The sequence below is a fragment of the Aythya marila genome (genome assembly GCF_965140915.1).
Source record: "Aythya marila genome assembly, chromosome: 21".
NCBI classification, from domain to species: domain Eukaryota; kingdom Metazoa; phylum Chordata; class Aves; order Anseriformes; family Anatidae; genus Aythya; species Aythya marila.
The window spans coordinates 7,269,242-7,286,027 of record NC_139062.1 but is presented as its reverse complement, the minus strand read 5'-3'; the positions used below and the strand labels follow the sequence as shown (position 1 = coordinate 7,286,027).

Sequence of the window (16,786 nt, the reverse complement as noted above, 5' to 3'; positions counted from 1 at the left end):
TTTTGGGGATTGGCAGAGCAGGACGGCCCTCCTCGTGCTGAATCCCACCCTTATTCTTTTTTTTTTCTTTCTTTTTTTTTTTTCCAAAGCCTCAGCACTGGGCCAGGCAAAATGGTGGGTGCCAAGATGGCGCCCCCGCCCCAGCGTCCCCCTGAGCGCCCTCCTCTGCTTCTCTCGCCCTTATCCCCGCCGTTTTGTCACGCTCCACCTCGTTTCCCACAGCAAATTTATTAGTTAACTGAAGTGCAAACAACACACGCCAAAAAAGGCGGCCACGGGCCAGGGAGGTGGCGGCGCGGCTATGGTGTGGCGTGCCACCAGCAGAAGGCAAAGGGCCGGCGCTGGACGTTGGTGCCGCAGCGCACCTCCCCGAGCTTCCCGTGGTACGAGGCGACGTCCTCGAGGAAGTGGCACCGCAGCCCCAGTGGCTCCAGGAGGCTGCGGACATGGTGCTCCAGGCAGCATTCACCACCCAGCACTGGGCCGAAGGGCTTGGGGATGCCCAGGTCCTTGGCCAGGATGATCATGGGGACCTGTGGGGTGACACGGGGCGCTTTAGGGGTACCCAGCAGCATCCCCAGCTGAGAAGCCAAAGGAAAGCAGTTGGTGATCCTCCCAAAATTGAGTTACGGCTGTTACTTTCTGTAGCCTCCCTTCAGGAGATCCAGCACTGTTTCCCTTATTTTTTTATATATTTAAACCTTGCCATTTCACCACTTTGAAAGGTTTTCACCTCAAAGCTGTTCAGGTTAACCCAACCATGAGCAACATGCATCAGAGACACAAGGTTACAGCTAACGGTAGTCAACCTGCAGAGCCTGTATGGAGGTATTTTCCCTTTCTGGGCAGGAAAGCACTATGCTTTTTTGGACATCCTTAAGGACGGGAGGATCATGGTCATGGGCTTAGCTATTTTTCCTCTCCACAGCTCAAAACACACAGCCACTGACTGGAGAGAACGCGAGGAGCAGGGACACCTCTCACCATGTTGGGGAAGTACGGCATGGCCTTGCCTTGCTTGTCAAGCTTGAAGAGCGCTGGCAGGTCGATGATGTCCTCCTCTGTCAAACCCAGCTCCTTCTTGAGGATGTCCCTGTTCCAGTCAATGCAGCGCTAGAAGGAGAGGAGAAGAAGGGACTGGGGGGACAGGCAGGCAAACAAGGTTCCCCCAAGTGGCCCTGTGGACACTCTCATGCAGGAGGAGAACATGCCAAAATGCAATACCTCCTTTGAAAGTTCATGCCACCCTGGGGCTGTTATCACAAGAAATATTGGTTATCATCAGAAATATCAGCTGTTACCTGAACGTACTGATTCTGCTGCACCATAATGTTGTTGGAAAGGACCTTGTTAATTGTCACTCGTTTTGTGTCCGTCCCCGAATATCCTACAAATGCAAACCCCGATGGGTGAAATGGATGCCTGCAGGAGCCTGGCTTAAGATGTGGCACAGATATGGAAAAGTTCCCCAAAATCCCAATTTGCCGAGCTTGGATTAAGGTTTTGGCTTGAGGTTGAGGCTGCTGGGAATCCCATTTCTTAGCTTACTGGGAAACCAAGCAAGAGGGAAAGCTTTGCCTTTTTCACAGTATCTTCACCTGACCTGGAGAGCATTGGAAAGTTTGTATCATCCATCCTCCTGATGATAGAGCTAATAGGATAACAGTTTCTATGCTGTCGCAATTCCCAGCTCCATAAGATCAGAGGTATTTCCTCCACAGAAGCCACCTCTTGTTTTGGGAGGTTCGGCTCCTAGGCAGATAGCATAGTCCCAGAGGGCCCTGTGGTGGCATGGGTGTCCTTTCCCGACTTCATTGAAGACAGATGAGTATTATCCCAAACAAAACCTCAGTCAGAGGCTGCCCAAACTGGCTACCAGTCCAGAGTGACTGAAATGTCTTTGGGGTGACGTGAGACCCCCAGTTGTGTCACTCTCCACTGGAGCTGGTATTTACAGAGATGCTCCATCCCACCCCACCAGCATCTCCTCTGGGCAGAGGGCTTTATCCCTCACATCCCACTCACTTTCCCAAAATAGGGCTCGAGGGTGGGCAGGCATCCTGCCCAAGGACAAGCATGCCAGTCCCTCTTGCCAGCCTTGAAGGGCAACGGTTTGGGAAAATGTCCCCTTCCCTGTGCCCCCAACACCCGCATGTCACTCCAGGCATGTCGGGTGCTGCCGCCCTCAGGCTGCCTCACCCTACATCAAAGCTCAGCCTTTATTTTAGGGACAGGGATCAGCACGCTTCCACCCACCCCAGTGGGATTTGCACAATTCCCCCTGGGTTGCCTGCTGCCCCCTTGCCTTTGAACATGGTGGCTTCGCCCTGGCCCTCCTTCTGCTTCTCCCGAAAGAGCTTGTAGCACGCCGTGGGGCTGGCCATCAGCATCCGAAATCTCTGGGACAGGTGGGAGGGAGAACAGTCACTGAAAGGGGCTTATCCAAAACCATTGCATTCATACCCCTCCCTGGGGAAGCTGCCCTTGGCTTGTTTCTGGCCTTTTGCGAACAAGTTGAGGTTATATTCTTAAACATAGAGGTATTTAATGCAGTGCTAATAAAATACACCTGAAGGAGGGTGATTTACTACTGGTGTTGAAGGGAAATACCTAACCCAAGGGGTCAAATGCTGCTGGGGCTGCCCCAGGCGGGAGGGATGGGGCAGGGGGGCAACTGCAGCCTGGATGCAGTGGGGTCCAATCCTGCCCACCCCCCTGGTGGGGTGCATGAGCCCTGGGGAGGGCAGGGGGAGTGCTGCTGCTGGCTGTGTTGGTATTTCAACCTCTGTGTGGATTTTTTTTTGTCTCCAGGCGGGTGTCACAAGGCAGGGGAAAGCCAGGGAGGATGGAGCAAGTGCTCTGATGCCTCACGAGCAGGCAGAAAAAGCAGCATTTTCTGCTTTTTCGAGCAGCAAAAAGTGGCATGTTCCCGTGCCACTGGGGGAATCATGAATGCATAGTCTGAGCCCTATGGGTGTCCCAGCTTGCTCTGGTCTTGGTGATCTCTTCTACAGGGGCTTAGCACAACCTAGATGAAGGCAAAAGGAGGGTTCCTGGTGTGTGTGTGTGCATAATGACTCCTTTTCTGAACCATCCTGCCAAGGGTTTTCCCCAGAGGGAACAGTCTGTTTCTCAGAGGCTAGCTCTTTCCTACATCTTTTTTCCCCCTGTTTCCAGCCCATCGGAGAGATGCTGAGCAGCAGCGAGCCCTGGGCAGCTCATATGAGTCTCCCTTTGCAGGCACCTTTTCCCTGATCTCTTGGGGTTGACAACAGCTAAGAAAATCCCTTCCTGCATTCAGAGCACTTCTTCTAGGGGCATGGGAGAGAAGCCAAGCAAGCACCAGCTGGGGCTGTCAAGGAAATGAGCTTTGGGATTTTCCCTAGAGCTGACCCAAAGGGATTAGCTTCCCCGAAGAGAAACCACAGAGCAGCAGAAGGTTTCAGGGTACCTTTGTATCGGGGCTGGGCACAAAAGTGACAAACTCGTTGACGTGGCCCATGGCCAGCCAGTCAGAGTAGAGCTCCACGGGAGCCTGCACTTGCTGGGCGAAGAGGAAATCCCGCACTACTCTGGTCATCCTCCTCCCTGCGGGTCTGGGGGCAAAACAACCCCCGAGAGGGGTGTAAGAGGAGTAAATATTTATCTGTCCTCATGTGCATGCACATAGATTGCAGCCAGGGTGGAGGAAAGGAGGGAGGGAGGAAATGTGAAGGCAGGAATGGAGCAATGGGGTTGGGTGCACCCCCTCCATAGAAAGGACAAAATTTGGCAAATGAAGGTGCTTAATGTGAGTTTTGGTGGTATTTAGGGGCACCCGTGGTTCCTTTGCATCCCCAGTGTGTGCTTTTCCCGTCTCTTACGTGGGGAAGCTGCTGCCGATGAGGATCCTCCCCAGGGGGAACTCCTTCCCCGCCACGGTGACAGGAGGGCTGACCTCCAGGTTGCCAAAGGAGTCGAGGCTGGAGATGGCCTCAAAGAGAGGCTCTCTGCTCACGTAGCCGAAATCAGGGCCCTGCAAAAAGAGAAACTGCCGTGAGCGTTGCCGTGAGTCCATCCGTGCCCTTATTCCTCCCGCTGGGCCTGGACCTGCTCTGGTGGGTAAAAATAGCAAGGATGGGGGAAGAGGAAGAGGCAGCCCTAAAGGCAAAGCAGGAAGATGAAAGTCTCCGGGGCATCTGGGCTCAGCAATAAATGGCGAGTGCCAGAAGCAGAGTTGGAGTATGGAGTCCAGGAGTGATCTCTGCTATCTCGCAGCTGCTTTTTAAGTGTCCACGTTAAGCTAATTAGTTTCTGGGGCAGCCCCGAAGCAGAGTTTCTGGATGGCTGGAGTGGAGCAGGATGAGCTGTGGCCCTCGAGGGTAAATCCTCCCCAGGCATAAGAACCACCTGAAGGGCTGGGCTTCGCTTAAATCCCATCTAAGCCTGATTTTCAGGACTGAATATATCTGGGATTTGAGGTGTTGGGAGATTAACCCTTGGTGCCATGTCTGGGATGTGCCGAGCGAGAGATTGTAATGCTAAAAACAAGGTGAAAAAGGCACCAGGGACACAAATCCTGCTTGTCCTCGCTCTCTGTTTCAAGTCGCTGTGGGTTTGGAGCTCAGTTCCTGCGCAGCCCCTCAGCCACAATCCGATACCTGTTGTTTTTCATTAAACCTCAATCACTTATTAGTGTCGGGTTTCCTCGGGGGTAAACCACGGGGGTGCTTCAATTGAGACAGGTTTCCTGCAGGCTGTCTCCCAATTCACTCGGGCGGGCACGGCGGTGTTTGCAGTGAGTGGATTTGTCCTCGACGTGCTGCCCTGTCCGCACCCAACCTGCACTGATCCTCCTGCCTCGGCTGCACGCGGGTGCAAAGCCCTCGGTGTTGCCCCAGGGGGACAGAAACGCAGCAGGGAGGTGGGACGCGGTTACAGGCAAAAATGTACGGTTTGGGAAAAACAAGCGAGAAGACCCAAAAGCGTGAAAAAAGTGGGAAAAAGCGATCTAGGAGGCGCTTAGAAAAATCAAATTAAAAAAATCAAGGGTGTTCGGAGAAGCCGGGAGCTGCAGCAGGGATTGAGCACGAAGCACCTGCCCCTACCCATTTCAATTTAATAAACAGCAGGGCCAGCGGAGGCTCAGCTGTCTGAGCACTGGTTCATCCCGGGTTTGTGGGCAGCATCCGAGCCCTATCAGTTCCAGATGGGTTTTGAGGGGCTAATTCCCTGTGGTTTCCTTTTTCCCTGGTGCAGGGTCCCGGGGGCTTAGGGCTTGGCTGGGCGGGAGGAGGACCTGCGCTGCCTTTGGCTGCGTGGTCCTAGCTGGAAAATGAGACTGGAAAGATAGGGCTGGGGATTAGGGGAGGCTTGAAAGCAGAAATTGGTGTATAGCATGTTAGCAGCTCCAGAGGCCGAAACTGCTCCTCTGAATACGAAGCAAAGCAATTCCTAAGGAGGGCTGGTAGGAGCTCAGCTTATTCACAAAGGAGTGGATCAGCACAGCACTCCCGTCCTGCCCGATAAATCCGGGACTGCATGCACTGTTGGCATGAGGAATGGTGTGTTTCAATGCTTTTTTAAAGTGAGGAACCTTCCCCAAACTGGCATGCAGCAAAAAAAAAAAAAAAAAATAAAAAAATAAGTGAGCTGCCAAAATACTGCTGGGGAGCAGAGCAGGGCTGGGCGTACGGGGCAGGGTTTGGTGGCTCCCCAGGGCTGTCCTGCCCTTCCTGCACGGTCAGATCTCAAAGGGATCATTCAAAACGTCATTTTTTCCACACTTGTCTTTGCGGGACTCTCCTGAAATGCCCTGGTCGGGGTCACTGCTCTCCCAGCAGCTTGCTTCGCGTGCCCTGCCCTTCGCCTTGGCAGCCAAGCCCTGTGGGGAGGATTTTGGCAGCCGCCTGTGTCTTGCAGTCTTTCGAGCAAGTAAATCGACTCCTCTCACACCTTTCTTTCCTCTTCTGCTCGAGCGCTGAGGCATAGCTACATGTGCAGAGGAGGAACGGAGAAACCAGCCCGCTGAGACTCCTCGTTTCGCAATTGGAAAACTTAAGAGCTGGGATGTGGTTTCGTGGTGGGGCTCGCTAGGACAGGTCGGTGGCTGGACGTGATGGTCCTGAAGGTCTTTTCCAGCCTGAATGGTTCTGTGGCTGCTCAGCTATTTGGGGTGAAGGAATGCACCCCGTGCCCGGAGCCTGCTGCTCCCGGGGTCCGAGCTCCCCCTTGCCTCCAGGGTGGGGGCTTCCCTGGCAGCGGGGCACGGACCTGTCCCTGATCCATGCTCAGGGGTGAGGCTGTTGGTGTCGGGGTGGTTTCTCCATGCAGAGGGACGAAGCAGTGCTGTACTCCTGTCTTTCAGCCAATTCGTTATAATGCATTTGGGGTAAGAGTTCAAGCACAAACCCTGCTCCTAGGGCAACGCCAGTGACTGCCCTGCTCTTACCAGCAGCTCCTTGATGGGGGCTCGCTCCATCCCTCTGACCTGCGGGGAGTCCAGCACCACTGGGAAACTTTTCTGGGGTGCCTGGGTGTAGCCGAACTCAATCTCATCCTAAAGCAGGGAGAAAAACCCATCAGGGAGGGCAGGCTGTGCCCCCCAGCCCGGTGCCCACCTACCTGCATCCAGCGGTCCCCGCGGTTGATGTAGCCGAAGCAAACCTTCAGGTCACAGCCGGCCTTGTTGACGAGGTTCTTCACCTCCTTGATGAAGAGGTAGTTGTCCTTCATGCTGGGAGAGCGGGTGGTGGGAGGGAAGGGATGGAGAGGTGCTGGAGGACGGGTGGCTGGCCCTGGCACTCTGTCCATCTGCCCCCCGGCTCGGTGACCCCATGGGGCCAGTGCCAATTTGGCCGTGGAGGTCTTGTCCCTCGGCCCTTACCTGCAGACGAAGACGTTCACCGGTGCCAGCGTGTTGGGGGTCACGATCCACGGTGCCACCCTGAACACCACCGTGTCGGTGAAAATCGGCGTGTGGGGGATGCCCTGGGGGAGGCGAGCAGAAATCAGGGCTCTCCCACTCCCCATTTACCCCTATCGCCCCCAATACCCTACCCTGAAATCATTTTTGGGGTAAGCTAATGGTCTATTCCCCATCCCTGTAACCTGGGGCTGTTGCAGCCTTCCCTCTGCCCCCTTCCCCAGAGCCCCCGACCTCAGCCAGGGTCTCCAGGAGGCTGACGTGGATGGAGACCAGCCCGGGGAAGGAGTCGTCGGGAAAGCGCAGCCCCTCCACGAAGAAGTTGAGCTCGGCGGCCCCGCCAGCGTGCTGCACGGTGTGGCACAGCTTCCTCCGACCCAGCACGTGGACATAGCGCTGCCCGAAGAAAGGGTCTGCAGAGACCGAAAGGAGAAGGTGGGTGATTTCCGAAAAGCTGTGGTGGTTTCTAACCCGTTCTGCTTGTGCACGAGGTGTTTCCAGCACCCCCTGTGCCAAAGCTTCTCCTCTGCTGGCGGAGGAAACTTCATCTGGCAGAATGACCCTAACGCAGCTCAGGTGCTTGCAATGTTGCATTTGTGCACAAGACGGGTGGGCAAAACGTCTGAGAGCCTTTTCTGGGCTGGAGCCAGCATTGCAAAGACGTTTCCATGAGGTTTCTGCCCTGGAAGCCCCCCAGACCTCCCATGGGGTAGCAATGCCACAAATCCCTCTGCTGATGGATTTAATCCCATGTTTAAATGTGCTTAATGGCACGTTTCTGGGCTGGATGAGTCCCAGGGAATAAACCACCGTGTCCACAGCTGGGAACAAGGAAGGGAAAACGTGTCTTAGAGCATGTTGCCTGGTGCAGGAAGCATCAGGGTGTCAGGACACCTGTGTTTGTTTTTATTTTTTGCTGCTGCTTTGCTGGATGACCTTGGGTAAATGGCTTCACCACGCTGCGCCTCTGCTTGCGCATCTCGAGTTTACCATCTGATAAAAGACTTAAGGCTGGAAAAATTTGGGGAAGGGATGGTGAGGGCACAATGTGCTTCAGAAGCACAGTTTGAGGAGCATGGAGAGGATGAGGTCGGGATGGGAAGACAAGAGCTTGAGATGACAAAAGCCTCATGAAGTGGGAGAAGGGGCGGAGGAGGCAGCGATGGAGAAGAACTTACTCTGCACGTGAAAGACCCCAACTTTGTCGGCATCAGAGACGGGAACGTAGAGCACGATTTCATACCCCCGTGGCAGGTGCTGTGGCCCTTCAGTCCTCAACACCATCCGAGTCATATCCAGCAAATCTGGGGTGCGAGCGAGAACAAACCTGGGTGCAAGCTCCGCCAGCCTGTGCTCTCCTGCCCTGCGCCAAGCAGCGTGCCCTTTCCCTGTAACCAGCCTTGGCATGCATGCTGGAAAAACAGCCTGCGGTCCTGCTAGCAAGGCTTGTGGCTTGTGCTTTGAAACTTTTTTTTTTTTTTTTTTTTTCCCCTGGCACAGCCGGTCCCTGGCCTCAAAAAGCCGATGGGCACTGGCTTGGCGTGGTTTGGTTTTCCAGGAACAGGCGGGTATTCCTGGCTGCCGGCCGTGCGCCTGGCCCCAAGCATCCCTCGGCCAAGCCCTGCCGTCAGCGGCACCTCCGCTGTTTTTTTGGCTGTGCTTTGTGCCCCTGCTTGACCTTGGGGCGATAATTAAAACAAAATACGAGGACGGGAGCGTGATCCCGCATGGGGAGCTTACTCAGCAGCTCAGCTGAGTCAGAGCAGAGAGCAGCCAATTCCCAAGCAAGCCTTCATGCCTGAAAAGATTAAAGAGGGGGGAATAACAGCGTTTTTGCGTATTTTTTGAAGCGGAGCTGGGCTTGGGACTGCATTACCTTCTTTGCTGAACACCCTTTCGTCATCGCAGTCTGGCGCAGGACTCAAGGGGATCTCCCTGTCGCAGCTGACCAGCAGGATGGCCCCGTGTCCCTCGGGTCCCCATGTCCAGCTGGCCTGAAACGCCACGCTGGGGCTCAGCGCGGCGATGGGGACGCAGCAGCTGGGATGAGCTGGCCTCCTGCAAGCCCAAGGACTACCCATGCAGGGAAGGGGCAGGGTTACCTTATTGGGGTTGTTCTTTTCCACCACGCCATCCCGATCCGCATCCACATCCAGGGAGAGTCCTGGAGGGCAAACCCCACTGTCAGCCCGGGATAGGGTGGGTTGGGTGTGCGCACGTGTCCCCCCCGACCTGGCAAAGCTGTCCCCTGCTCAGAGGGATGCTGCATCACGGGAGCCTCCCTACTCACCGATGCCGGTGAGGAAAACCCCAGCTTGATCGATGGGCTGCCCTCCCTCTGCGTAAAAGCTGACGATTACCTGGAAATACCCAAATTTGTCTGCTTGGGGAAGGATGCCCTCCATCCCCAGCCAGGAGGGGGCCTGGCACGGTGCCCAGCACCCCGATTTTTACCTTGTTATCGTTGACCTCGGTGCTGGCCCGGCTCATGCTGAACCTCAGGACCGTCCCCTCGTCCAGCGGCCACCGCGTCCCGCTGGGTGCTGGCCCCACCTCGGCTCGGCCCCGTGCCAACACCTCCACGCTCACCCCCTCCGTGTGCTTCACCCCAAAGGCGACTGCCCCGGCTGGGGCCGCCCTGCAAGCAACGCGCTCTATTTTCCAAGGTCTGAACATCCGGCACCCAAAAACCACCAATTCCCATTACGATTCGGCTCTCCACCCAAAACATAGGCTGGCGTCTCCGTGCTCACCGCTGCCTCTTTTCTACCTTTCCTCACGGCCTGGGAATGTTTGAGGTGCCTTTTTTTTTTTTTTTTCTTCTCTTTTTTCTTTTTCTCTTTTTAGGACAGAACATGCTCTTGTAGAAAAATGAGTGTATTTAGTAGCAATCAGTGCAGATTGCCGTTAACTCTAATTACAGCCAAAGCATTCAGCGCCACTGGAACCAAACTTGGTTTGCACTTCAGCTGAGAAATCTGCGTTATTTGCCAACTGAGGCAAACCCAGCATTTCCCAGCTCAGTGTAGCAGCATTCCAGCTGAGCTGGAGGATTTTACCATGGGAAACTCTCATTTTTTATTTCATTCAATCCCAACCATTCAATCATTCAATCCCAAAGCATCGCTCCCAGTCCAAAGTGCTTTTTTCTGAGCTGCTCTGTGCATCCCCTTTGCCTCTCCTGTCCCTAATTTCCCCATCTATCCAGGGTTATTATTTTTGGGTTGCTTACAGCACCCAAAATCCAGGCTCCCTTTGAGCACTGACACCCGAGCGCCCATGCTGGATCACCATTACAGCACCATTTATTGGGTTTCTGAGTGAGGGCAGCACTGCTGAGCATCGGGGGAAGAGGAAATCTGAGAGTCTGCCTGATGCTGCCTGGGCATTTCTTAAATTGCTCAATTCTGTTTAATTATGCATGCAAAACTGGTTTGGTTTCTGGGCTTCGGGAATCCCACTGGGAAGAGATTTGACCCGGAGAGAAGCCAGATGAACTGTTTGGCTGGAGTATAGAGGGCAAGATTTGCAAAAGCAGCTGGGTGAGCACTGGCACGAACCATGAAAAGAGCACATAACCTTTTTTTTTTTTACTTTCAATTATCTCGAAGGGTAGCGTTAGGCTTGTTTTAGAGGTACTGTGGGGCTTGCAGGCTTTCTGAGGACACAGATCATCACCAGATCTTGCTTTCCTCCCCTCTCCCAGCCGCATCACCTCCTTTGCTGTCTGTCCCCATGGCTCCTGCTCAAAATGCCCCATCCCTGCTCATCCCTCTGTTCTCCAGCAATTTTCTGAAATAGCACTGCATCTGTTGACCGCAGGTGGACCAGACTCATCCCGTTTACAGACCTGGGGTACGTATGTCATGCAGCAACTGATGCTTCAAACTTGCCCGGGACTTGTGCAGATTTGCAAAGCCCGGGGAGGATTTGTGCCGATGAATTGCATCAAATCCTAGAGCTGGGGCTTTTTGGGGGAGCAGAAGGAAAAACGGGGACGGGAAACGTGCGTGGGGAGAAATAGGTTGAGGAGCAGGTAGGGTTTCACATCCCACTCACCCGTGGACATCGACGGCAAGGTGGGTGCCCAGCACGCACAGCGCCTGGATGCGGCTCCCGTGCTGCAGCCGCAGCGTGCGCTCCCCCAGCATCTCGCTGCCTGGAGGCGCACACCCCGCTGCCTGCTGCAGGAGCTTCTTCCTCCCCTCGTCTTCCTCTTCCTCAGCCAGCCCCGCAGCAAATCAGCCCACCTTCAGAGCTCGCAAAGTCTGTGATGATGACTGTGTGCCCCCACCCCGGTTCGGAGGGAGGGGGCGGTTGGATTGGACCCTCCAAAGCCCCAGGAAAATGATCTCGGGAGGGAGGGAAGGGATGGAGAGGGAGGGCAGCTGGCCCGGTGCCCACCCTGTGCCAGCCCCATGCATGCAGCTCCCCCAGCTGTCCCCGTCCCCACTCCCTCCAGCATCTCCCCAGACTGTGATGAGCAGCTCGGTGGGGAGGAGGATGCAAGAGAACCTCGGAGGTGTTTTTTGCTGTGCTTTTGGATTCCCCTGGTGTTTGCAACCCTCTCCTCCTCCTGTGCCCCTTTTCTGCTCTCTAGGGAAAACCTCTGCCTGCCTGGAGAGGAACAAATTGAATTTCCCAACCCTCGGGCTAGAGCAGGATGCTCTTTGCTTCCCTGCTTGCTTTCAGCTCGCTTCCCTTTGCCTCCGCGCACGCCAGCATGGGGAAAGCCGTGGTGGTTGTGCACAGCCGGCGCCCCACTTGGCGCCACGGCAAGGCGCACCGGGAGCCAGCGCTGCCCACGCGGGCGTTTGCATTATTTATTAGCGCCGAGCTGAATATTCATGTTGGAAACCAAACTTCTGCCCCAGATTTTGGAATAACCTGCTGCAAGCAATTAAAGAGCGAGGAGCAGAAATGTTCAGTTTGATCTTCCCTGTTTGTATCCCTTTTGGGCTTTTCTTTTGAGCTTTCTCCTCTCTCCGTGACCAGGGCAGAGGAAATGAGCTCAAATCCAGTTTCCCATCTGAAGCGGATCCCTTTTTTTTTTTTTTTTTTTTTTCCCTGTGACCTGAGCAAACAGGAGTGAAGACTTTGTATTGCTGAGCAGATTGGGAACATACACACAAAAAAAGGCAGAAAAAAGGGCAGTTAGGAGGCATTTTGCACATGCAAAAATGAGGTTTGTGGCAAGAGGGAGATTTTATTAAAGGCTGTAGATGTTCTCTCCCAAGAGTATAAGAAGTTATAAACACTTTGCTGTCAGGCTGTGCTATCATGGTCAGAGCAGCACTGCTGCTGTGCATAGCCAGCCCGGGGGGGTGCATTGAGGGACCCCTGGTTTGGGTGTCTCAACCTGAGCTGAGCTGCCAGCAGCTGGAAGAGGCTCCCTCTTCTGAAAAGCGTCGTGGTTTTACCCTCATCCGTTCGACTCCAGTCTATTCAAACCACCAACAGTAAGAAAAACCAGTGAAAGAGGAACCAGAAAGAGAAATAATTGGGAAAAAGAAACCAAGGCCACACGGTATTTGCACAAGCAGGCTCCATTCGCCAGCTTTGCGCCATGTGAGACTTCCTTTTTTTTTCCCCCAGAGCATCCCTTCCCTGCAGGCAACAAGTGGGATGGGATGGCCTCGGCTCCTCGTGCTCTCCTGGGACCCTGTGCTGGAGACACAGGTGTAAAATCCCTGTTTCAGAAGAAAACAAGCAAAGCAGCTTTTCTAATACCATTTTCACTTCCCAATTCCTTTACTTGGGGATTTAGTATTTCATTTGTCAGCAAGGAAAAGAAATGCTGCTTAAATCCTTATGAAGAAAACAACCCCAACCACCTCCCATCTTGCAGAAGGTTCCCAAGGTCACGCCATCGATTGAGGTTTTTCAAGTCAGCAGGAGTATTCCTTGCTGCTCGTGGTTTTTCTTGGGTGGCTCTGGCTTGGGCTTGGTACACCACCGTGGGACCTTGCAGCAACATCAAAGCGGGGAAAATCCTGGACTGGGGCAAAAAGAGAGGAGGGTGGCTGGGTTGCAGGCAGGGGCTGATTTCCCAGTGGGATTTGGATGCTGCCACACTGGTTCTTGTCTTTGAGGGATCAGTTGGAAGGAGGCTGGGGTCTTTCCAAGCTTTCTGGAGTCTTTGGAACTCAAGGAGGGTCTTTACTAGGCTTTGGGGGTCTTTGCAATCCTGCTGGTGTCTTTGAAAACAGGGCAGTGTCTTTGCAAGGCTTTGGGATTCTTTGAAAGCCTTCTGGGGTCTTTTCAACGTTCCCACAGTCTTTTCAAGACTTTGGGGGTCTTTGCAAGCCGTGTGGGATCTTTCAAAGCCTCCTGTGGTCTTTACGAGCTGTGTGGAGTCTTTGGAAAATATGCGGAGTCTTTGCAAGTTTTCTGGGTTCTTTGCAAGGCTTTGGGGATCCTCAAAATATTCTGGGGGTCTTTGCAAGTCTCTGGGGGGTCCTTGAAAACCTTAGGGGTTTTTTGCAGTTTTCTTGGGATCTTTGGAAACCATGCAGAGTCTTTGGAAGTCTCCATGGGTCTTTGGAAGGCTTTAGGGTTCTTTGCAAGCTGTGCAGCTTCATTGCAAGCCTGCCGTGGTCTTTGCAACCTTACTGCAGCCTTTGGAAGACTCACGGAGTCCCGCATCCTGTGTGGGGACAAGCGCGAGGACCTGCCTGTCCCCATTGCACAAGAGGCACTGGAAGCTCAAACTCACTCAGCCAGTTGCCAAACAAACCTCGGTCCATAGCACGAGGATGGGATTTTGCATGAGGCAGAAGCGCTATTCCCAACGCAGGCTTTGCTCTGTGCTATCAGGCGGGAGATCGGCCCCGGTGAACCATCACGAGACGTGTGTGCAAATACAAGCACACGCACACGCTCATGTCTGGAGGCTCGTGGTTTCGCAGCTATAGTTAATCTGGTCAAAGGAGTTCTCTGGTTTTTAAAAATCAGATTAGGAACTGCTCTGCGTAATCCTCCCCGCCGCTGATGGATCTGTGCCTGCCCTAATTTGGGGGGACGGGAGCAGATAGCCAAGCCGAAGCTCGTGAACAACCCCAGGAGCTGCTCCGTGAGGGTTCTCATGTGCGCTTCGCCCTGGCTGGGTGCTTTGCAGTCCCTTCCTGCAGGCACGTGTATGACTGCAAGGAGTAGGAGGGAAGCATGAAATATCCCCCCGTGGCGTCCTTTCGAGCTGACCTTTTGCAGTGAGGAGGTGCAAACAGGTGCCCGGCCGAGCGGAGGCACGAGGCGCTGCTGTCGCTGCTGCTGGGGCATGTCGCTGCCTTTATTTTGGAAGAAGCAGCCAGCTTCGAGGAGGCAAAACCAACCCAGTGAGGAGGATGAAGGAGCTCGGGCGAAGCCGCGCCGACCCACGGCCGCGTTGCTCTCCCCGGGGGGGACACGCGGGCGTGGATTTATAGGGCAGTGCGTTTAATGCAAAACTGGGGGAGAGCGTGGGCAGGGTGAGCCCAGGGCGCGTGCACGGCTCCAGCCTGGGGGCAGAAGCAGTTTTATGGGGTGCTCTGCTTTGGGATTGCCAGGGATGAAGCCTCCATGTTTTACGAGGCGGCAGGCACTTTTGGGGGAGAAGAAAGGGCGGCGGGGGCTTTTTGCTGCTTTCTCACCCAGGCGAAGGTGTTTGCAGAGCCAGCATCATCGAGTACTGCTGGGTTTTACCAGCTTTCAAACCATTTTTTCTGGTCCAAACCATTCTCCTGCCCTTCACCAGCCGGGACAGGGGATGCAGAGCCTCAGCAGCCTCATGAGCACAACCTCACAGGATGCTTCCACCGTGCGGCATTACGGCTCCGCACCAGAAGGAAGCAAAAAACCCTCATGCAAACAGGAGCGGGACTTGATAACTGGTTCGATGCCTTCCCCTGTTGCAAGTAATTAGGCTGACAAGGCTCTTAAAAGTTCCTGCCTGCAATTACGCATGCAGAGTAATAAATAAGGTGTAATTACCGGCTTAGGGAGATTATCAAACTTTCCTTGACAGAGTGGCGGTGCAGGATGGGTGAGAAGGGAAGCCCCGTGGGGTCGGGGCTGTTGTGGTGTTCTGGGGGTCGGGTCTTGCCCCATCATGGCTGGAAACGGCCTGAAAGGACCCATCGGGGGGAGAGGGGAATGAAGCAAGGCCACCCAAAAACAAGCTCGCCAATGTGCAATTCGATCTGACGGAGAGGTGCAGGGGGTTCGTGTGCCCTCAGAGGGGTCTGAATTTGCCCACCCCTCTCTGAGCCACTGTGCACAGGGAGCCTTAATGACAACCTCTCGGGACAAGGTGTTATTAGGGAGAAACACTCAGCTCTGAATGGGCCAGATGGCTTAAAACTGAAATTCTTCTTATGCATGGGCATGTCAGCGCTAATAGCAGGTGGAGGAGGAAGAAGAGGTGAATGTAGCTGCCACCCAGCAAAGATGGGGTGCTTGGGGCTGGAGCGAGCATTGCTGTGCCTGGTCAAAAATGCGCTGTGACTAAACCCGAGTCTGTCTGTGGAAAAATAAAAACACCGCACCAAACCCAACACAAGCATGAAGTTTCAGCTTCGTGGCTTCTTCCTTGATGGATGCGATCTGGGGCGGGTTTGGGGGGAGAAGCGTGGCCGCGGCGTGGGGAGGAGGGCACGCTCGGGAGCCCTGTGCCGAAGCCCTGGTGCTCGCTGGGAGCCAGAAACCACCATCCTCCGCCTGCTTCCAGATTACAGACCATAACAGCATGACCCCGTGGGGATGTAGGTGTGTTCCCTGTCCAGCACAGGGCTCAAACCAGCTGAGCAGGATGCGGTGCCAAAATCACAGCAGGAGGCAAGCTCAGCACCGTGCCCAGTCTAAACCAGCGCGACCAGCGGCCGCAAGTGGGAAATCCAACTTGCAGCCTTACATAATGATCTTCTTTGGTAGACTTACAGGCAAATTCTTCCATGGGGGATGCAAGGAGCTCGCAGTGATTCTGCTTGGCAGCAGCTTTATGAGTTTTAGGGGCATGTGAGCCCCTAAAACCCTCCTCTAGGATGTCTCAAGAGCCAACACGATTCACAAATCTATTAACATCATGAGTTTGGCTCCTGATGGGTTTCAGGACATGGAATTTTGCTTAAAATCCCAAGCCAAGGTCTTGGAGAGGCTGGAAACACCTCTAGTGTTCCCCTCTCTTGAGCATCCTGCCCGCCCCAGCAAACTCTCATGATCTTATTAAAGCTGTGCTCGCGTACGAGACACGGTGCTGCTTTGCTGCTGCAATTAAGGTTGGAGCCCTTTAATGTAGACTTGCTCGGAGACGTTTAAAGCAGCTGCCGTGGTGTTGGTTTGATCTCACAGGGGAAGGTGCGTGCAGGTGGTGGCTCCCAGCTTGCCTCTCCCCCAGCAGAGGACGTGCAGCTCGGTGCAATGGTGGGGACCAGTCCTCCTTGCTCTGCTGAGCCTGTTCCAGCTCTTTTGGCTTGCAAGGGGTCCTGCTGCAATGAGGACCGTGCCATCCCTGTATCGCCCTGCCCCTGTTGCAACGAGATTCGGGATGAACCACAGCGGGGTTGTCAGCGTGTCGGGTCAGCGGTGATGGAGTTTCCCCATCTCCCTTTTTGTCTCCATCCGTGGGACATGCAGGGCTGCTGCCGCCTCCATCCCGGGTTGGCCCCGAAGCTCCTTCCCAGAGGAGCAGCAAGATCCATCTCACCCAGTTTTCCTCTTTGCCGTCTAGCGAAGTCTCCTGGGATCGCCTGGAGAGAGATGACTATCTCCTGAAAGCCATTTCTTCCAGCGACCGGGGCATTTCCCGTGGGAGCTTCACGCGCATTAAAAAAAAAAAACAATTCCCCAAATGCCGCATCCAAACAAAACACCTGAGAATCCCTAATTTCCACGGAAAGCCTCTTGCCT

The 16,786-nt window shown here is 54.4% G+C and overlaps 1 protein-coding gene across 1 annotated transcript; it reads right to left on the bottom strand.

Moving 5' to 3' along the window:
* Window positions 1-299: 299 nt before the first annotated feature.
* LOC309886148 (protein-arginine deiminase type-2-like) lies at window positions 300-11,055 on the bottom strand (the record flags this gene model as incomplete). Its single annotated transcript, XM_082776731.1, has 16 exons — window positions 300-533; window positions 985-1,113; window positions 1,302-1,387; window positions 2,306-2,399; window positions 3,452-3,596; window positions 3,864-4,015; window positions 6,431-6,538; window positions 6,604-6,715; window positions 6,866-6,969; window positions 7,139-7,317; window positions 8,083-8,208; window positions 8,781-8,898; window positions 9,007-9,068; window positions 9,195-9,264; window positions 9,359-9,542; window positions 10,964-11,055. 16 exons carry the CDS (start codon window positions 11,053-11,055, stop codon window positions 300-302), a joined length of 1,995 nt encoding a protein of 664 aa, XP_082632857.1.
* Between the last annotated feature and the right edge of the window lie 5,731 nt (window positions 11,056-16,786).